Raw genomic sequence first — 23030 nt, 5'->3', positions numbered from 1 at the left:
CTCAAATGAGAATATTTGCTGATCATCTCTGTTTTATATAATTGTAAACTGAATCTTTGGGTTTTGGACTATTGAAAAATAATCTTGGAATGTGTCAGAGGACAGAAAACGTTCAGATCATTCAACTCTCCACAATAACTACTGTAGCTTTCTAAACACAAAAAGCATGACAGCCCGTCCAAAAACATGTGAAACAAAGAAAACCATATGACAACACAGTGTGTGTGTAAAACAGACATGGATGCAAAGGTTCAGTGCAGCGTCTTTGTCTCTGCTCCTCAATGGGCTGCAGAGCATTTATTAGTGGAAGCTTTAATAACAGTCCTGTCATCACTGCCCTCCCATCGTAACTGCTTCCATTCTTCCTCTTCCTCAAACCCTTTCCCAAGAAATCCTCCTCTCCTGCCCACACTCCTCTTCTCTCACCCTACTTTACCCCACACCAACCTCCTTGTGTTATTTTTCTAACCACCTATCTTCCTTCTTCATCTCCACTGAGATGCTAAAATTGTCAGCTGTGGTTTTTTTTAATTTAGTTCACATGTTGACCTGCTCATTTTAACCCAAACCATTATCTTTTCCTAAAGCTAACCAAATAGTTTTTGTGGCTTTATTTTGAAAGTCTACTATAACATTGGATATTTATTATTGCGAAGTTAACCCAAGAGTTTTGCATGTGCAAACATGTTATTGTTCTAGTCTAGAGTCTAAAACTGGGTGTCGGTACTTTGAAACAAAGACAAAGATTATTTAGATTGTTGCACCGGAATAAAAAGGCAACATTTGAGTCATAGCGATTTGTATTGGAAACATGTTAGAGTGATCTCATTAAACTAGAAAACAGCTTTAGTAAATTTACTGGCAATTTTTTCCACTTGTAGGATAGAGAAGTTGGTCAACATTAGTAAGGTGTCTATAGCAGCAGAGTGTATTGAACAAAACATCCTGAACCGGGTCGTTCACGGGTGTTTTACCCGTTGCACCACAAAAATTCAGTGCAACGGGTAAAAAGTATATTTACATAAATTCACAGGTCCAGGAACGGGAAAAAATGAACTAATTTTTGTTAGGCAACAGGTGAGAATAATAATATCACACATACGATACAGTAATGTTTGTCCCGTTCTTGTGAACGTGATATCTCAAGAACACCTTTCTATAAACTTGGCATAAATGACAACTTGGGTAAAAGGATCAGGTGAGGACATATTATATCTCAAAGGTCAGAGGTCAACTTCACTGTGACATCATAATGTTCAGCTCTCTATCAGTCCCCTGTCTTCCTCTGTCTCTAAGTGAAGGCAGCATTCCTTTCAAGTTACAGGTCAATATAGTGGTAAGTTCCATGTTAAATGCCTTCAAAGTCTTGACTACATTATGAGTCTGGACAGACATGGACATAAACACTAACTTGACTGGTTGGTGTGAGAAAGAAATTCTATTTTTTTTTTTCTTTTTTTAAAAGATTATTTTTTGGGGGCCTTTTCACCTTTATTCTGATAGTGACACCTGAAGATATGACAGGAAATGGGGTAGAGAGAGAGCGCATGACACAGCAAATGGGCCATCGGTGGGATCTGAGCCAGCAGCGGCTGCAGAGGACAAATACCCTCAGTATACGTGGTACATGCTCTACCGACTGAGCTATAGGGGCGCCCTGAAATTCTATTTTTTGACTGCTCTTTTATTTTTTTTACGACCATCGACAGCTGACTTGTTTCAATTAGAGACAATGTATGTGGGTGTCATGTTAATGGTGGCTTTGCAAATCTCAGCTGGTTGCATCTTGCAGTTGGTGTGGCTTTGCAGTAGGTGCTTCACCATCTGTTGCCTAGTGGGGATCTGCACTCTGCTGAGCGCACCCATCTAGTTGCTTATGAATTCGACTTTTCAGTCTTTCTTTAAGACAACAATGTTTGCAGTCTGTAAAGTCAATACTAACTATAGCTGCAAATATTTTCTGTGACATGTAGCCAAGTAAACTACCAGTATAAAGAAAAAAAGAACAACAGCAGAAATAATCAAGTAGATACCAGTACCACAAAAGTGTGCAAATTTCCACCACTGGTACATCACCTCTATTTGTCGTCATTACTGGGCAGCAGCAGTAATAATAGAGGGAACAGATTCTTGTGCTGCACTGTTATTATCAGGCCCTAAATACTCTCAGCAGTGTTTGTGTGTGTGTGCGTGTGTGTGTTTCTTCATAATTACACAGAGGGAAGGGCGGCACCATTTTTTACATTAGAAACATCTGGACAGCAGAATTCCATAATGACATACTGCACAAGGACTTTTACTTTGAAATTTACTCTTAGAATATAAAAATTGTAAAACAAATGCAGTCCTTAGAATGAGCCACAGTCTGACATGTTTACTGTTACATATTCTATAACGCAGTTACGTGTCACTAACCCGGGACTATATGAACAGTCAAATTAAAGTCTCACCGGCTGGCAGTGATGCTCAGAGAAAATACTGCACGGTGTGTGCGACGGTTGATGCACTGCCCTCATCACGCAGAGTCATGTCAGACATTGAGAAACAGGAAGAAGCCCTTTCCTCTCTCATACTTCACTTTCACAAAGCTCACAACTGTTTAAAACCACAGTCTGACAACATTAGCAGTACAAACACAATAACAGAGAGGTGGCTTACATGCTGCAGATATTAACCATTTAAAACTATCACACTTCCTCCGAAAATAGATTTTCAAGATTAAGAAAAGTTTATCAATGGGCAAAACTGATACATCAGGATGATCTAAATATGATTTGTTATGATATCCACAAAAAAATTAAAAAACACACAATATCTTAATATTTTACAAGAACTAAATTCTATAGTAACAGTGGGTGTCCCTTAAATCATATATCGGCCACTGTATTTTGTCTGAGTGATACCTGCTTCACAGGGGGTTTAGGAGGAGCAGAGAGAAGCAGAGCTGTGGCTGTGCTGAAAAATAACTCTGATCAGTCATTAGTGACGAGAAGACCTGCTGTTGAGTCCAGCTGATCAACCTCAGGGTTTTTCCCGGTGTATTGCAAGCCTGAGGGCTGCAACCGGGCCTGAGCATAGGGGAATTTTATTTTCAGGGGATGCAGTTTTGAATATTTTCAAATCTCCAGTCAGCTTTTTTTAATGTAAGGCCCTATGAAATCTGCATTGTGGTTTATTTAAATTCTAAATGACATGATTCCAGCTATCATCAGTCTGTTGCTGGCCCACACCGTCACCAAGGCCCCGTCAAACAATACTACCAGCCCTTGAAACTATGCTGGGGGAAACCCTGAACCTCAAAGCTATTACAAGGAACTTTAATATTTTGCTGATCTGACCCTGTTGAAAGAAACAATAATGACCCCAACATAATAACCACAAAATACAACATCAAAAAGAAAAATCTAAAGAGAAATCTGTTTCTTTTTAACTGGCTATCATACAACTCACTGTAACTTTGGCTGGGAAAATGTGAGAACAGGATTCTTTCACCTGATATGGGAACTGTAACCTGGTAGCAGACATTAAGAAGAACTAGGCTATGTAGAAATAGGTGATCTTTTCGCTGATGGTCTGGTTTGCTTATGTAGGTCATATGAAGCATCAGTATTAAAGTGTTTCATAACTGGTTAAAAACTCATGCAGGTGTCTGCACCACTTTTGGTGATGCAGCTTAGCAGGTTAGCTCTAGTTACCCCAAATAGAACATACACTGTGAGGACATGACAACCACTGTGACCTGAGCTCGTGTTGCTGTCAATTAATCATAAGAGGAGGAGAATGAGGCCTTAGTTGTGTGATGTAGCGCTCTGCTCTTCTTTTCAACATTTAACTACATGTAATATCATTGAACAATTCCACACAAACAACTAGAGCTGCAACAGTTTATCGATAATTAAATTAATCACCGTCTTAATTTGATAATTGATTAATTGGTTTGAGTCATTTTTTTATCGAAAAAAAAAAAATCATAGTTCTCTTACTTTAGCTTCTTAAATGTCATTTTTTTTAATTCTTTCCTCCTTTATAATAGTAAACTGAATATCTTTGGGTTCTGGACAAAACATGACATTTGAAGTTGTTATTTTAGGCTTTTTATTTTTCACAATTCCCCAACCTTTTGAAACAAAATCTGTTAATCAATGAATTGCTAAAATAATCAACCTATTAATCGACTTTGAAAATAACTGTTAGTTGCAGCCCTAAAGTCAGCCGTGTTCATTGCTAATATACATCAACATAAATATGGCAACATACAGTTTTTTAAATATCATGATATATTGTCATTTTTTTTATTGTATCAAGTTTTATTGTGGTGGGCACATTTGTAGTTTGACAGATTGTGATATATTCATAGCAACTTGAACAAGACTTAGGGCTGGTTTATACTCCTAAATGGACGTGGCCAGCTGCCAACCTAATTATTTTGTTTATTTTCTGGAGTCTGGTGGAAGGACGTGTTCCACACATGTGCAGTACATTGGCATCTGTAGTAGCTGGGTAGACAAGTCTGTATGGTCCCAACAAACTGGCACACAGAGATCCAAACAGAGCCTGTGTGAATACCCTCTGATGGTGAAAATTGCGTCACCGGCTTAACAGTTTGCAGCCGTGCTAGGAGCTCTGTAAGGCTGCCTTAAGGCTCAGCTGTGCTCTGGGCTAAATGCTAACATCAGCATGCTAAAATGCATGTAATGTGAGCACTCTGATTAGCTGGTGTAATGTTTACTATGCTCACTGTCTTAGTTGAGTTCATTTTGTAAGTAGCACCAATCATAGCAAGTTCATAAACCAAGGTATTGTACAAATGAACATTTTGACCAAAGTTATTATCCTGATGGCACCATCAGGATACCCATACTGAAAAGGATCCAGCTGAAAGTCTGAAAGTGACAGACTGATAGTGACATCCAAAATAATAGAAAGTGATATAAACTGAAATATGTCAATTGCAGTGGGGAACCTGAACCATACAGGAAGCATTTGTGAAGGGCAATAAAGCTCGACTCTGGTCTGGTCTGCTAAACCACACACACCTACACATCCACACTGAGTACACCTGCCCGCAAACAGACACCAGGTCCACCGACAGAACGGAAACCGTTGAATTAGTGTCATTTACATGGAAAACCAGGCTGCAAGTTTCACTTTCTGCCTCTCTGAAGCTTCACTGCCTCTGGTCTGAAAACATTCGAGTGTACAAAACATTTTATGAACTTAACGCCGCACTGTGTTCAAGCTGAATAGGGAGAGAATAGAGAACCAAATACAAGAGTGATTATAAAGTTTATTTATTTATTTAAAGTTTATTTGTAAAGGGACAAGTATGTAGCATAAATCAGTGCCACACACCATAGCATTTATAGCCTAAGCTAATTTGCAATGCCTGTCCGTCGCTGGGCCTTAAGATACAAAAGACTCAGCAACAAAACACAAGTAACAGTACAAAGTACAAACAATGAGAAATACAGGACACTACAAAATACAAATTACAAAACATAATTAGCACCATAGAGTAAGAAACACCAAATTATTCATGACTACATGACTGATTCCTCTTCAAAAACTGTTTAAATTTAAATTTAAAGTGATCTAAATCAGGATCCAGTTTGAGTTGTACAGGTAAAGAATTCCACATGTTAATTCCACAGATAGAAAAAGCTGTTTGTCCAAATGAGGATTTACACAAGGGAACCTTACAATTCCCACTGGATGTTCCACGTGTTACTGAGCCTGAAGCTCTAAGTGGAACCACAAGGTCACTGAGCACCTGAGGAGCCTGATCATGTAGGCATTCATGGATGAGTTTGAGATTAGTGAGATTAAAGAAATTATCAGAATTTAACATATTTAGTTTCTGAAGAACATGGCAATGATGTGATCTTATTGGTTTCCTGTCTAACATTTTAACTTCTCGATTGTATATCATCATGAGAGGTTTGGTTATTGTAGATGCTGCTTGTGATCAAGAGGTTACACAGTAACTCAAATGTGAAAAAATCATAGCATGCATGAAACTGTTTGCAGCATGAAATGGAAGACCATCTCTCATAACGTAAACTAAACGTATGTAAGTTTGCTTTTGCAACCCTGCTCACCATCTTAACATGTTTGTGGGAATCTAATATGAGGCCGAGGTATTTTACCTCTGAGACCTGTTCAATATGTTGTCCATTAATATTCAGATTTAACACATTAGCTTCTGCTGATGACCGAGCCCTAGAGGAAAAGCAAACTGACACCGTTTTCTTAACATTAAGGGTGAGATGTGATTTTTCAAACCATGCTGCGATGAACTGCAAGTGGGATGACAACAACATGAATTATTGTATCATCCACATACATCTGAAAACCTGCTCCAGCACATGATTGTGGTAAATCATTTATGTACAAGCTAAAAAGAAGTGGACCAAGAACAGAACCCTGAGGTACTCCTGTTTTAGTCTTTAAAAAAGAAGACTTCTCATTGTTAACAGTAACACACTGCTGTCAGTCGGACAGATAAGATTCAAACCAATGTAATGTTTTGTTGGCAAAATTAAATTTGGAGAGTTTATGAATGAGGATATCATGATTTAAAGTATCAAAAGCTTTTTTTAGGTCCAGAAAGACTGCCCCAACTACCTCACCTTTAGAACACATGCAGGCAGGCTGCAGGAGCTCTGCAGGAGCTCTGCAGGAGCTCAGGCTGCACACAACCTCTTTAACTGACAACAACAAGCAATAAGGAGTCATCCAGTGTAACTTGATCAGGTGTTTAGAAGTATCAGGTATCTGTCATTTTAAAGTTAAGCCTGTTATTCTGAAAACAAAAGCCCACTGCTCTGTAAGTAACACACTGGATGATGACGTAAGTGACTGTCTCACACTGCCTGCCAAACTCCATTAACATTTTGCTCAATTTAACAGGTACAAACATCTCTGCCTCGTAAGAGATTATTAATAATTTCTTGTGACTCATAAACAGACACCTACTCATTCAGGGAAAAAATCAGCATTAATTTGAACTCTTTAAAGTGAAACACACACCTATTTAACAGTTATTCCAGTCTGGAATGGAAATTTCAAAGAGGGACGCAGCTGCCGCAGTGTTCCTGTCAAGTGAAGTAACATGTTTCCTTGATCTCTGATGACACATTATGGTAATTTTATGATTTATTACAGTAAACACATAAAAGATTTCTCCTTTGAGTTCTTTTAGCAACCAAACCACTGAAGACTCAACTACGCAGTCATCCAAATTTAACCAAATGTCAGTGGAGATGTGGTGGCAACTCAAAAGGCAGAACTGTAAAATGCCTCCGGGAATTTTTTTTAATGAACTGAAACGTTCCTGGTTTTGTTTTGATGTGATGGGTTCACCACATTTTTGCCTATACGAAACACACATACACCGACACGAACACAAAGCTGCTTGGTGCACCATAAAGATCTAGACATTCACCGGGAAAAGCCCATGGAACACGGTTCCTCTTTTGTAAAAAACACTTTCTATGTTTCAGACTTTTTTTTTCTCTTGCTACAATTATTTTTTTTAAAGTGGCAGTTGTTTGTGACTAATGGAAAACAAGTTCTGACAGCAACTCGTGATGGATTAAAAAAAAAAACTGAAACAATCAGCTAGTGAACCTTTGTAACTGTAAACTGCTTCGAGCTGCTCAGGTTTAACGTATATAGTAAGAATGAAAGGCAAGCCATTGTTAGACTTGTGTGTACAGTTGCATTGATTTAAATAGAAGCATGTCTGTTCTATCATAGACAAATTTACAGTCGACTGAAAAATGCCTCTGCAGTGATCTCTGTTTAAACATACTGGTAGGAATGCCTCAATTAAGTTGTTTTTGGTCCCAGTCTCAGTCTTTAAATATTGGGTATCTGCTGGGTCCGATCAATACTAAACCACTAAAAGTTGTTTAATGATGCATTGAAGACATTGAAATAACCTCAACTTTCACAAGCTACTTGAACCAAATACTGGCAGTCCTGGTTCAAAAAATACTGTCGTTTTTTTTGTAGGATTGAATGGTATCGAAATGTGAGCTTGCAGATCGCACCTCGCCTCACTCTCCCCTTCCATATCATATTATCCTACCAAATTTTGCAGACACTGGTTTGCAGGGGGGCACTTTAACCAGACAGCTGTCACCAAGTTGCCCATCGTCACTGTCCTGTAAAAAACACTCACCTCCAAATCTGATGACATTGAAGTTTTCGCTAAAACTGAAGGAGGGAGTGTGACTTTATGAGTTGAGACACTTTTCCTGTTTCTTCATCCAAACAAACCATTTACAAAGCCACTGGATATTCTGGAAAATGTGTTGCCACTAAGCTGAAAGTGGCAGTGATGGCAGTTTTCCATAGATCTGATTTTCTGACACCGAGTTTTGTCATTTTAACTGGAGAAAGCTGCAGTCTGCACCAGCTATAAATGCTGCATGGTGACTAACTCACACTGGTAAAGGAGAACAGCACTGCAACACCAACAGGCCGAGGTGGACAAAACACAGTAAAGCACATCTCTAGTAATTTTAACTCCTGGGAGTTAATGAAGACTTTTTTCCATTTTTTTTTTTCTTTGAAAGGTCATCTAGAATGTGCACAAATCCAGGGACGTAGAAGATCATTCATTTCTACAATACTGCCAAAAGTGATGTAAGAGTGTACATAACCAAATGGATAGTCAGCTATAGTGTAACTAGTGCATTGTGGTCATATATTACAGTTCTGATTCCTACTTGAAGCAGTATTTAGGTAAATACATTCTGTGTAGTATTTTGGATGATATTGGATGAGTTTAATATTACTATTGCTGCTTGTGCTAGATAGTAGTTGTATGTTGCACATGACTGTTATAACCAGTAGGTGTCACTCCTTACCAGGGTTTGTCACATACAAGATGCAATACAAAGGACAGCTCACAGTAATATGTAATCCTGAGTGTGGTGAAGTATGACCACTGTTTTATATGACATGTAGGATATGCAAATGTATCTCATCAGTAATGTAATAAACTCTGAAGAGCTGACACAACTTCATCTACCACACTGTAAAAACAAAAAAAGTTAAGCAGGACGCAGAATTTCAAGGCAACTGACTGCAATAGATTTGAGTTTTGAGCCCAACTCGGTCTGAAGTTTTATCACGTAATGATCTTTTGTTGAGATAATTTAATCTTCTTCTTTAGATAAACTTTTTGAAGTTTTGAAACTCAAAACCTTGTATTTTTAAAAAAAATAGAGCACATTCATTGAACTGAAAATTGTATTAAAAATGTAATATTTTCAGTTCAGACTATTTAATTTTTCAGGCACTAAAAAGACATCAGGTTCACGGCTCACTGTGACCAGTTTTTGAAAATGTTCTTTTTTAGTTTCTAAAACTTAAAGATTCAAGTTTATCTAAAAAAGAAAAGTAAATTATCTCAACTAAGGATATAGGTCAGCAAAGCTTTTTAAAGTTTATTTCAAAACTAAAAGCACAAAATGAAAAACAAAAAAAATCTATTGCTGTCTGTTGCCTTGAAATTTTAAATCATCTCAACTATTATTTTACAGCACAAAAACTGCTGATGCAGACAAAGGACTCAGTGACACAGACAACAATGACAGAGACCGTGACTCTGACTTAAGTGACAATGAGGATGAGGGTAGATGACAAGTTACCATAAAATACTGCCTCAAGGCAGGAAAACAAATGTGCGACCCGAGACAGCAAAATGACTCGGCTTTAAAACAGAAACACAATGTTGAAAAAAATAGTGGCATTGACAATATGCCTTCCACCAACACCAGATAAACATCACCACATATTAGAGGTACTTCATTTTCTTGCTTTCCTTTTTCAGTATGAGCTGGAAATGATATGGTTAAAAGCAGCTGAATAAATATTACATTAATGTTTAAAACTGTTTAAGGAAGTCTCTAATAATTGTGGTTGTAGTAATATGAACCAAAATCTCTGCCTTTGGTTGGATCACGTTATAAAACAAAGTAATCCTGCCATGTCTCATGTCAAATCTTTCATTAAGTCTTACAACATTGCATACATTCATAACAATATACAGGAAAATCTGAGGCGAATTAATTTACACTAAATTGGGTTTAGGGGTGGGAAGAGGTGGTAACAGGCCACAGTGACAGACTGACTGTGCTTGAGTCTTCAGGTGGTGGGAATTTCTGAAGGATCTGAAAGACAATCTGGCAGGGAGGCATTACTTTCCTGGGAGATGCCACACTCACTGAAGCATGAGTTAGTCAGAGTGCACCTTACCCTGAGGGAGGGGCAAAAAGAGGGTGAACACCCTCTGCCTATGCTGGGGCATTTTCTTCACTTCGGGGAGAATGAGAGTAGAGGGTGGTGTAGTAATATGCACCAGAAGAATGTTTTACAAATGATCCTATTGTTGGAACTAACCTACTGATAGTAGCCTCTACCAGTCATGAGGGAACATACGTCACCGTTCTATACACAAAGTCAAAATAATGTCACTGTGTAGCTAAGATACAGCTAGAATCACTGACTTTGAGGGAAAAATCTCCCACCTAGATACTTTTGTTCAGAATTAATTAATAAAAGAATTTTCAATAATCAGTATGTTATACAATGGATAACTGAGTAGTTGTGTAACTAACCAGATTTAAACTAAGCTGTGAATAGTTGTGTAACTAACCAGATGAGTGTGACTGTTTTGAATGAAGAAATACTGTATTAGCACATTTTGAACGACTACACTCACACAACTTCTGTGATGATAATATATTGTGTTACACATAGATTAAAACAAATACTAACACATTCTGACCAGTCACCATGACCAGCTGTCCTGGTGCTGTGAGGGAGAACTTCTGCAAGAACATGTTCTCATCCCAAATTGTCTCCTCCCAGCGATTTGCTGATGGTCACATCAGCGTCCGATACTGAAGCAGAAGGTGGATCTGATGCTGCCAAAGAGCCTTTTTAACATGCGGTTAACAATATGAAATGTTCATTGCTTGAGTAGGTTTACACACAAAAACCACTTGGATAGATTTAGGATAAAAGCAGGTTTGGGATTATGTTAACTATGGTACGCTTGAGCGACTCCCAAGACGAAAGTCATGCCACATACCTTAACTTTTTATAAGCTTCACATGGGACACAAATCCCAGTCTCCTGGGTAAAAGTTCTGTTCTGTTCGTTTCTTGTTTGAACCATCTATCTCCACCTCCTACATGTGTGGACGTTCTGGGATTACACTGAAGTCACTTGAAAAGCCAAGTGTGTCGCTCTCAGCTGGCAGGTACCATGCATGTGGTCAGGGGTGGACAATTCATTAGTATAGGAGGAGCTGGGACAGACACTGAACCAGATATAATTAGCACACTATGTGAATAACAGTCATGTTTATTAGACTGCTGTGTGAATCAGTTAGTTAAGCCCTGTTAATGATTTGTAATAACTGCAGAGGTTGACCAAGTTCTGAATACTGCAATCTCTGAAGTAAAAGTTTAATTTCATCTTTTTTTATTCCCCTTTTCTTTGCAACTATTTTACAACACAGCCTTACTTTCAGAGTATTAAACATGCATTTCACAATTCATTTATACAGATTCTGTATTTATCTCTTATCAGTTTATACAATGTATTTACATGTATCAAAAACTAAAATACAGGCGCTTTAGAATCTTATGACTTTCAGGGTACTGTAATATCCACTTGTGCAACTAGAATATGATTAATGTTTATGATTATATTTAGGAAAATCAAAGTTCTTGGACACAGTTTGGTAGAGATGTCACTGTAATCATGATAAAAAAATAAAAAGAGTTGAACACAAGATCTCTGTGACTTTCCAATAACAAGTGTAATCTTGATTCTGTTGCAACGCTGTCTGCTGGCACCATGACTGGACTGAATTAATTGACATGAGTCACTATTTTTCAGTCATCATCATTATTACTAACGATGGTCGAAACACCTTTTAAGTTGTGTCAGTTCAGCTTCCTGAAGCAGGTTGGTGAACACACGGTGGCCGTTTCAAAGGAAACAGAGCTGGCTCAGTTATTTGTCAGACTACCTTGTTATTTTTCATTGAAACTAGGTTTTGTAACTGTGTTATGTGTATCAAAATGACGGAAGAGACGTCACTCGTGTAATGGAAGTGAAGATGGACATTGTGGCCATGACAACGTAACTTTAAATAACACTACATCTACTTTTTCTTCCACACAAGACACAAACCCCAGTCTGCTGGCTGAAAGTCCAGTCATGCACTCGTATTCATTCTCATAAAACTACTTCAATACACACCTGATACCACTTTACAAAAAAGTTTTGCATAGCCAGACGTCTCTGTGAAGTGCCCAGTGCTGGAGAAAGGTCTGACTCGACACATTATATCCACTATTTTGCTACAAAGGAAAAAAGACAGCCTGCCTTGTTTGCATTTCTTTAAACCAATCACAAACGCCTTGAGCGGCGCTGAGCTCAGGATGCAGCGACGGTGCTGCTGCAAAACCGTGTCGAGGGGGAATTTGTTTTGGTGGAATATTTGAACGTCAGAAGGCAAACGCTGGCATTAAAATGACTACATCCCTGCAAAAGAAAAGGTAACTAGCCTGTTTATGTTCAAACCAATTTCCTGTCTTCAGCATTTAGGTTGCAACTCAGATGTTGTTCTTGTTTCCCAGGAACTTTGAAAACGTAGATAGTGGACGCTGTGATGCCACTTGAAACAAGCAACCAATGGCAGACTTGAGAGTTTAAAGAGTTAATGTTAATTCTAGCAGCAGGGAAAAAGCAATTACATTTTGCTGGCAAACATTTAGAAAGTGAGGAACATCTGATGAAAAGAAAACTTTTTTGAAGTCTATGTAAGAACTATAAAGGCATTAAAAAGTACTCATATCTGTAATTAGTATCGGCAAGTACTCAAATGTGAATACTTTGCATCCCAGCTGTAACTCCTTCAGGACATGTTGTAAGCCTGTCCTTGAGCAAGACACTTATGGGATAGACTCAGCAGACAACAATCTGCAGCCTCTTTAGCTTACTTTATTTTTACTTTACATACTCTCCTGAAGTGAGCAACATGTCTTAAAATTGCAGACCTTATTCATAAAAGCAGAAAGAGGAAATGGTCTGACCTTAAGCTCTCATGGGGAAAGTAAAGTGACAGCAGCAGAGGGACAGACTTTTACGGTTAACTCCTACAACCTTGGCTCAGTTCCAAAAAATCATTAAGGTTTCTATTGTGAAGAGAGTTTCTTCAGAGAATGTTTTTAATAATTTACAGGAGTGTTTATTTGCCTGAACTGACCAGTTAACTTACAGACTTAAAGGAGCTTCAGACCTGAGAAAAGACTGTGGTTAGATGACGGTTAGGAGTTTCCCCTGAGTGTCACTAATGTGGTTGAAGCTGTCCCCAGAGTTATTTCCCACTCTGACTCAGAACAGATTTAACACATTTGTAAGACATGTGAGATGTGAGTGATGGTGTGTTTACAGTCGGAAATTGGTTTATGTCTCTCTGCTGTTGGAGACAAGCAGTGTGTGTGCTGTGATGATAATGGATATACTGCACTTTGGTGTGTGTGTGTGTGTGTGTGTGTGTGTGTGTGTGTGTGTGTGTGTAACTGTATTACTGTTACTGACTACTATTACAACTGTATTAAAATCACATCATAACATTAGATTGAAGATAACTGTAAGGAGTTCTCCAAGTCTGTTAAATAACTGAGATTTCTTTCTGTCTTCAGAGGCAGTATATATACATGAATTATGCTGTATTTTTCACCCCAATAAAAACAATCCAACTTTAAAAGCTACCTGGAATAATGAATAATTATAATAACATCTTGAGATTTAATTTTGTCTTTCTCCTGCCATCACAAGTACCGCTTTTTGTTTGAATGAAAGAGGGAGAGCTTGCTTGTTCTTGTTACAGAGCGTCTGAATGATGTATTTCCACTTTTACATCAGTCCCATTTGAGAGGAGCTACTGTGATTGGTTTTCTTTTGTGAGGAACACAGCATGTGACCAATTGCATTTTAGAAAAGAAACAAACACCAACAGCTGACTTCAAAGCTTAGTCAAAGAGTAACAACAACCTTCCTAGAAATGTAGCGGAGTCAAAAGTACAATATTTGTCTTTTAGTGGAGTGAAAGTAATAAGTTTCCAAAACAACAAATACTCAAAGTAGAGATAGTGGGTGGCACGGTGGTGCAGTGGTTAGCACTGCTGCCTCACAGCAAGAAGGTCCTGTGTTCGATCCCCCAGCTCCCCGGCTGGGGCAGGACCTTTCTGTGCGGAGTTTGCATGTTCTCCCCGTGCCTGTATGGGTTCTTTCCGGGTTCTGCAGCTTCCTCCCACAGTCCAAAGACATGCATACTAGGTTAATTGGTGACTGTAAATTGCCCGTAGGTGTGAATGTGAGTGGTTGTCTGTCTGTGTGTCAGCCAACTTGTCCAGGGTGAACCCTGCCTCTCGCCCAATGTCAGCTGGGATAGGCTCCAGCAGCCCGTGACCCTCATGGAATAAGCGGTTACAGAAAATGAATGAAATACAGTACTCAAGTAAATGTATTTCACTACTGTCCACCACTGTGTGTGTATTACCAGCAAGTTGGACAGTTACATAAACCATCATGCTTGAAGATGAAAATGTTTTGATGTTGTGTTCTGTACTACTGCTACCACTCTATGAGGCCTTTTTATTATATAATGTGATGATATACATATCATTGTGTTATAGGTAGAGATGATTTACAGGGACAGTTCACCTAAAAATGAAAATTCTGTCATTATTTACTCACCGTTATGCCGTTTGAAGGTGGGGTTTAGTTTGTTCATAGCGTTGCACAATCTCCCATATAATGGAAGTGAATGGTGACCAGTATTCAAATGTAAAAAACAAACAAACAAGGAAATAAAACAAAAATCTCCATACTGCCCATCTTATGTAAGCCAAGTTACCTAAAGCCCCAACATGCCAATTTGATTTAAAAAATGTTATTTACACCATGTTTTTAGCCTCTTCACTGTACGTACGCATGCACATTGTCTGAACTGGATGTGTGTGATGTGGTGGTGCGCAAATGTCATGTCAGGACTTTAGGAGGCAGGCAGGTAGTGTGGATGAGGGATGTTCCTGGCGACTAATTTCCCTGTCAATTAAACGTAAAATTTAATTTAGACTAGTCGACTAGTCTAATAGTACTAAAACACTCAGAAAGCAGTTAAAATTGAGCAGAATTTATTAATTGATAATGTTAAGCACTGTCCAAAAAACTGTGTGTATTAAGAATCATTTGAAACCGTTACAGTCTACAATCACTAAATAGTACTTGAAATGCCGCTGAAATGCACGCTAATTTGCGCTGTGCAATATAAACATTACACATTAACCTACAAAACATGACAACAACTCACTAAATGCTACAGTTTTTCAACCCAAAGAGGGTCATAGTGGAGCCGGACCTGGAGCTGATGTTAACTGCCAGCCTGCCACACAGTGTGGTTAACGTTAGCACTTCTAGCAGCAGCAGCTGCTCTGCTTGCAGGTTAATGTCTGTGTCTGTGCTGAATGTGATCACATGTTGCTCCAGTCGAGTGATTATATACCAGTTTATTCTGGGGCTGCCATCTGATGGGGCTGCAGCCCTGACAAGTGGCAGGTGGCTGCATAACATCTTAGAGCCAACATAACAGGCATTGTACATGAATGAAATATTGATAAATAGTTTAAACGTCTGGTGCCGTCTAAGCGAGGGTGGCGACGTTTAATCATATAGTCAACTAATCACATCCTTAGTGTGGAGGCATTTTATGTTTGTTTTTTTTCCCCAAATGTTTTTTATGTTTGAAAACTGGTCACCATTCACTTACACTGACTGGGAGATTCTGCAGCAGTGTTTTCCTGTGAAACTCCAGCAGCGTTGTGCCGACTAACAAAATAAACCCAACCCTCAACACAGCCAGGTGTGCTTGTTGGACTGCATAATCAAGTCATACTGATTACAGAAAACTAACAATGGTTCTCTGAGGAAATGAGCCAACAACCACCATTTTTAAATACGTAGTTGGTCAAGCACAGGGGAGCAGCACCAAAGAAACATTGCCAAAAAAGAAAAAAAAAAAACTAAAAGAAAAAGCACTACTCACATCACTGGTTGAGAAGAAACTGAAAGAAGTCTTTACTTTGCACTGCACGAAGCAAAAACTGTTTTCAAAACAGTCATGGTTGCCATGGTTGCACAGTTTTACACGTAGTTCTGTGTGGGGTCTCACATTTTTCAGATTTTCTGATGTGCTCATCTGTGTTAATTTGCGCCAATTTGGGTTAAACTTTGATAAAAGGTAAGATAATAGATAATGTTAGATGATAATATCATGTCATGAGGAGACTCTCTGTGTGCTCCAGCTGAGTTTCTGGTAGTTATCACTAAAATTGCAGGCGCGATGTGTAGTTTCAGTGTTTCTGCAGATAACATTTGACCACGGCAAGAAAACAAAGCATTCTGCAATCAATCATCTGATGCACTTCCTCAATACAAACAGGGCATTTCTCGAGGGGGGGCACTGGCCACCCCAGAAATCTGACTGGCCACCCCAAGTGCCAACCCATTATCCTCAAGTATGATTGTTACCTGTCCAATGACAGGCAGGACCTTAGTTTAAACCATCTGTTTGATGAGTATTTTTAGATGTGCATCGCTTTCTTTTGTAGGTAGCCTACCTTTAATATTTTACCAGGTTCATTTCCTTAATTGATAAAATAAAAGCATTTTTCACAATGGAGTGTGGAGGATGAATTTCAGATGACGGTACAATTTCTTTTTGAGGACTGTGAGCTTGTTATTATATCTGTCTGATGGCATATATTTATCTTTGCTGCGCTGCGACTGGTAGGACTATTTATCTTTTAAACTGTAAGATACTCTAATGTTTTTACATTATTAAAGTAGATATGAGAAAAGGTATATTAATGTGCACATGCACCTATTTCACACCACGCCCGCATAAGTCAGAGCCCCTCTTGGGCCACCCCGGTCATAAAAGTCTGGAAATACCCCTGAAACTAGGATTGTCAAAAGTACCCAATGCCCTAAGACGCCGGTGTCTGTGTCCTTAAACTTCTAATTTGAAACCATTAATGACTCATTTTGTTTGTGATTCATCCTGAGGCGTCTTCTGAGGAATGAGGTAGAGGAGGGGGAAAGTTTCACAGTGATGAAGTAACACAGTGGTGTCACACACACACACACACACACACACACAGGTTGTCTCAAGGTGTTGCTCCACTCTGACTCTACTGTAACATTCCACTGAGAGCTCGACGCTGCCAAAGTCAGTCTGTATGTTGGATCTTGTCTCCGTTACCTCATTCACACTTCCGACTTCCATTTGAGACTTTTCGTGCAACGCTGCATGTCCATCCACTATTCCCACCTCCACAGCTTCCTCAGTTTACTCTCAAAAACCTGACTAACATCCTATTACAAACTTATGTTGTGCAGCCAAACATTATTCTCATCCTTATAACTTTCTTCTTAATTACAGTGGAGATCCCATGAGAATGTGACACATTTGTGGATCCCCCTAATGCCTAGCAGGCAACTTTATTATCAGAGCATTTCTTTTTCACACATAGCTATATTGTAACCTTCAGGGGTATGTTTCAGAAAGCAGGTTTAACAAACTGACGAGTCTGAGTGTGTTAATTTTATTGATTCAGTATTTACCCTGCATCAATTTGATAAAAAATGCAGGGATTGTATTATATATTACATTTGAAGTTTAAATATATTCAGTATATATTCAGTTGTACCTGTAAATTTAAGTCTTGCTCAACAGCATTCTGTATTTCAATGTGTGTAAATACTTCAACATGAAATGCTGTCAAAACATGAAGACTGTGATGCAGCCGGTCTTCAAAAACTCTCTGAAGTCAGAAATATTCACATCATCTCCAACATGACATGATAACTATGATAGGAACGTTCAATCAGTGTGACCAGTCGCACATGACAAATGATTTTTCATTGATCAGTGTTCTGTACAGATTAATTTGATTTAAACAGTGATTATTACATGTTTCAGTGCAGGGAAACAGCTGCCTTACTGACCAGAGACACTGTATTATAAAGATCCACTGTGTCACAGATTGCTGTAAGTCATTACGCTGATGATATAATGATCATAAAAGCGCTCATGTTAAAGCCCTTGGGTAACAAACTAAAATCTAACCAAAAATTATTTCTACAAACATAAAACTTCTTTAAATGAATGCATTCAGGTAGGTGCAACACCAGAGCTAAAACATGTCGTGCTGCAGAATAAACTTTAGCAAAAAGGAACATGAAACAGTTTCAGGCACTCTTGTTATTCAGTTGCTTCAGCTGAGGCTTAACGTTCACACAGTTTCTCTTTGACTGTCCTTCAATATCACAACATTAGTTCAACATCGACCCAGTCTGCTGGGTAGACACATTAGTTGCACAACATGCTAAACGCAGAGTTTAACAGGTAACCTACAAAACAAACACTAAAACAACATAAAATACGACAAAACTTCTGTGTTTGTCAAGACACAGGCAGCCAGTATCAATCCATCCTTGAACTTGAACTGTTTTTTGAACTGCACATCCTAGTTGTGACCTAATTTCTCCACACAGTCTATAAAAATGACTTTGCTGTTGTTCTTGGTATTCTGTTCCCACAGGAGTCACAGTTGAAAAAAAAAAAAATCTGTAAATACGATGACTGTGTTTCCGAGCAGTAAAATATTTTAATTTGCCAAAATAATTCATAAATCAAATCATGAAACAAAATAACATTGGCCCTGATTCAGCATGTGGGTGATCTGGAAGTGTGTGGTAAACTTCCGCTCCTGCCCCTCCCCTCCACTCTAACCCCAAGCAACACAGTCTTGCCCAATCCTGCCCCCTGGTCCCCTGCCCGTCACAGCCGTGCCCAGCCCAGCCTCTCTTGTCCAGGCAGCATATATGAGCAGCAGCCGGCCCTGCATGGAGGTCATACGTCTTCCTGCCCTGACACAGAGACTGATCACAGCTTCACCAAATCCCATTCATTTTATTCAGGATTTAAGAGCAGTTAGAAAGTACTCGAGAACAGATCTGGTTCTACAGAAAACAGGTATGTATTTCAGTCATTTATTTTATTATGTTTTCATTTATGTATTATGATTATGTATTATTCATTTATGCTTTAGGGATTATAAGGAATTTCTCACAAAGTATTATCTCTTTAGAAAATATGTGTCTGTATTATTACCTGTTTAATTGCAATTCTCCAGTGTAAATCTGATTCTTACACTCATCCTCTGACACTGTCTTGTTTTGAATGTGTGTAAGTGATGTTTTTGTTTGTGGCTTCCTTCCTTCGCAGACAAGGACCAATCACAGATGAAGCTTCTTACAGCCGCCCTCGTCATTGTCCTTCTTACAACAGGCTCCGCTAAGCCGGTAAGCTAACCACAACACTGCAGAGTCTTGCCTCATCCTGCCTCTGTGCTCGTTCTATTTCACTGGCTGTGCCTCAGTTTTCCTGTCGTGTGTTGTTGCAGTCAATCACGCAGCTAATGTTTTCAACATTGTGCTACACTTCTGCTAGGTTTTGTGATTCCATGCCTGCTTTGCTTATCTGATTTTAAGGATCACAAGGCCTTTACTCTAGTGGCACCCTTAAGACAAAGCTTTTATACTATCACTGGTAAGTGTAGAAACGGATACATTTGGTTTGTTTCAACCAAAACATTCCTGTCATAGGACATAACATTATAACCTCTCGGTGGACACAGTATGCTTAATACTTTTGGTTTCATCGCTTGATTTCTATTTATTTTTATTTTATTTATTTTAATGCACTAATTGATTTTGCAGGGACAGTCCATATTAAGAAATCCTGCAGTGAATATGACAGAATTAACTAAAACGCTAGTTTTCATCCATATTCCCTGGCCAGATGTAAAGTTGGCAACTAAAAATCAATATAAGAAATGAAGAATTTTCCTATATTCCACAGAGTTATGTTTATGGTCTTGTATTTGTTTGCACATATTGAAAAATATAATAAAATACATTTTGCTGAACTTTTATCACACTCATTACACAAAAATCTATTGATAGGGCTCATCCATTTCCATTTTGTGTTGACTTATGTATTTATTTGGTCAAACATCCGTCATGATAGCACTTCCTAGATCCTGAGTCTTTGGTCTCAACTGATTATGTCCAATTGCGAGATCAGTGAGGATGAACACTCTAGATGTGTAAATTGTTAGCCCTTGCGTAAGTTTCATCTGTGATGTGAACATGTCTTAGCCTGCATTATCCATGACTCTACAACTGTTACTCAAATCATGGGATAATGTTGGTAGTGAGTAGTGATGTCACAACCTAAAAATTTTAGTTGACAGTTAATTGCCACACAAATAATGGTTAATTATTTTATTTCTTCTTTTTCTAGGGAAATAAAAGCCGAGTCTCAAATAATGGCCTGGGCTTGTCCACCACAAACAAATAAAGACTGTACAAACTGTATTTGTAGCAACACACAAGTGCAATAAGATGGCAATAGCTGCATTTGAAGTACTATATAGAACTGTGTAAGTCACTGAATTTTTCACATCTTGCAATTTTTTCACAAGGAAAGCCTTGTTAGGAATTGGAGGGATTCTGTCCACTAAATGGCAAGAGGAATTTTAATTTGAAATAGAAACAGGAAGTGTTGAGCTTGTATTAACAGCATAAGGCACCGACAAACATTAAACAGGCAACAGACTTCATGCTAAAATCAAAGACAGGGAATAGAAGAGGCCAAAAAACTAGTGTTTGACTGATATGGTGCTGATGCCAATATTTGGAGAGCAGGACAACCGATGGATGATATGATATCACAACAAAGAAAAGTCAGGAGTGATGTCATTCAACTGCATTAAGAGATTGTGACATACGTATTTAACACAAGCCAGTTTAAGATTAGATTTACTGTCATTTTGGATGGAGACGCTTGTTAACGTTTAGAAAAGACAATGGTGACTCAGGACATTTAAGCAACATTTACAGTAGGATGCATGAAAGTTACAGTACACGGCATGAAACTAACTTTTTCAACACCTTCCCAAAACTCACAATAAAATTAGAAAAAGATGTGTGTTTTGTATACTGTTTAATATTAATGATGAATCGATTATTGATTGTTCTGAGTAAGTGAGTGAAACTTCTCTTTCATAGATTGGCTGGCGTTGGCGTCATGATGCTGACATCACTGACAAATACTGGAGATGGCCGGAGAGGAACAGCTGGTGGTACTGGTGGTGTGCTGAATCCTCCAGCTACGAAGACTCTTCCGAAGAGTCTAATCATTCAGTGGAGTCGTCTAGCGAGTCTTCGGAGAGTCAGTCTTCAGAGGAGTCCTCTGAAGAAGTCAGCGATCAGACTACACCGGTCGCGACCACTGCTGCCATGACAACCGTCACCACAGGAGACGGGAGTACGCTCACTCCTGAACCAGCCACATTGAGCACAGATGTGCCAACCGCACCAGCAACACCGCCGCCAGCAACGCCGCCGCCAGCAACGCCACTGCCAGCAACACCACCGCCAGCAACGCCACCGCCAGCAACGCCGACCACACCGGCACCTGGCAATGTGACTCATTGTGTTACCGAACTGATTCCAACAGGAGCTCCCATCACAAATAACAGAGGAGACAACTGAACAACTGTGATTCCTGCAAACAACTGCAAATCACATCCCTATTAAAGGACATTTTGAGTCTAGTTGTGCCATATTTATCAATTCAAGAAGCAAAAAAGTTCATATATAATCACAGATACTCAGTGATGCCAGTTTGAAATTACAAGGACAGCTAGATCAACAGTATCACTAAGATGAGATGTGCCGCAAGATGCACTTCCTTCGATGACCACTAGATGCTTAATCAAAGGTAAAAAAAAATATATATATATTTTCCCATCCATAACATATTATGGCATAAAGAAAGAGTTTGGGCAAATGCTTGATTCCGTCAGGTTTCTTAGCCTATCACAGTCAGCAGAGGTCGCCACTTGAACGCACGTCTGCCCCAGCTAGGCTTTGCCCTATTTCCAAATTTGAACATTCTAGCCAACTTCAGCAACTGACAAAGATAGCAACAGAGAGTTTTGGCCTCCGCAGATTTAGTTTCAAACCATCCAACCAAGCAGCTTCACTCCACCCTTTCACTGACAGCCAGTCACGGCACTGTAGTTGTAGCCAATCACAACACAGTAGAGCAGGATCAGGCAGAACAGTCTTGAGGGAAAAAAATACGGTGAGCGGGACACCCTTAGCGGTATTAATGGTGCCTCTCCTTTGCTGGGTTAAAAGTGACAGGGACACGCACAGGGTTTGACCCAAAGTTGAACATTTTTCAGCTCTCGGCGACCTGAAAAAAAAAAGCTCACCACAGAATAGAAACGCTATGACGTTAGCATTGGAAAAAAAAAAAAGCTTTGGTGGACACAGTCCCTTACAGTTTTTATGAGTTATCAACTTCAGGCCATTTGTTCTACAGCAGAGCCAAAACTTTATGCGTTCTTTCAACAACAGCTTTATTTTCTAATGTGTAAATGTAGCATTTCACACTTGTGTTAACACTACTATCTGTCTGAGATTCTAATAAGTGACATTCAAGGTGATGAACTTGAACTGTCTCACAGCTGATCCACAGATTTCACAGAGTTTTAACACCTGATGCACTGCTGGTTATTTGGAAGTGGCATTTTCAGTAACCAACATGTCTGATGATATATAATGTATCATTAAATGCTGTGTTTTTCTGTAAGTATTGTTTTATAATCCAAAAGTGCATTCATTTAGTTTTAAATGTACCTTTAGATGTATAAGTGACATTACAATGATTGTGTTTTTTATCCTAGTATGGCATGACCTGCAGTGTTTGAACCATAAAATTGTGTGGCACAGAATGGAGAGCAACAGAGAACAGACCATATATATATATATATATATATATATTATATCAAAAG

At 38.9% G+C, this 23030-nt stretch overlaps 1 protein-coding gene across 1 annotated transcript; it reads left to right on the top strand.

Moving 5' to 3' along the window:
- The first annotated feature begins 18975 nt into the window (after positions 1 to 18975).
- On the top strand, positions 18976 to 23030 carry LOC146308109 (uncharacterized). Its single transcript, XM_084745953.1, has 3 exons — positions 18976 to 19135; positions 19388 to 19464; positions 21235 to 23030. Exons 1-3 carry the CDS (start codon positions 18985 to 18987, stop codon positions 21718 to 21720), a joined length of 714 nt encoding a protein of 237 aa, XP_084602079.1. The 5' UTR covers positions 18976 to 18984; the 3' UTR covers positions 21721 to 23030.

This window comes from Lutjanus erythropterus, chromosome 20, assembly GCF_056507025.1.
Source record: "Lutjanus erythropterus isolate fLutEry1 chromosome 20, fLutEry1.hap2, whole genome shotgun sequence".
Taxonomy (NCBI): domain Eukaryota; kingdom Metazoa; phylum Chordata; class Actinopteri; order Lutjaniformes; family Lutjanidae; genus Lutjanus; species Lutjanus erythropterus.
This window is presented reverse-complemented; position numbering and strand designations above follow the sequence as displayed.

Coding starts and splice junctions, on each gene's coding strand:
- LOC146308109 (XM_084745953.1), top strand. CDS start 18,985: ATGAGCAGCAGCCGGCCCTGCATGGAGGTCATACGTCTTCCTGCCCTG. Junction 19,136..19,387: donor TCTGGTTCTACAGAAAACAG/GTATGTATTTCA, acceptor CTTCCTTCGCAG/ACAAGGACCAATCACAGATG. Junction 19,465..21,234: donor CAACAGGCTCCGCTAAGCCG/GTAAGCTAACCA, acceptor TCTCTTTCATAG/ATTGGCTGGCGTTGGCGTCA.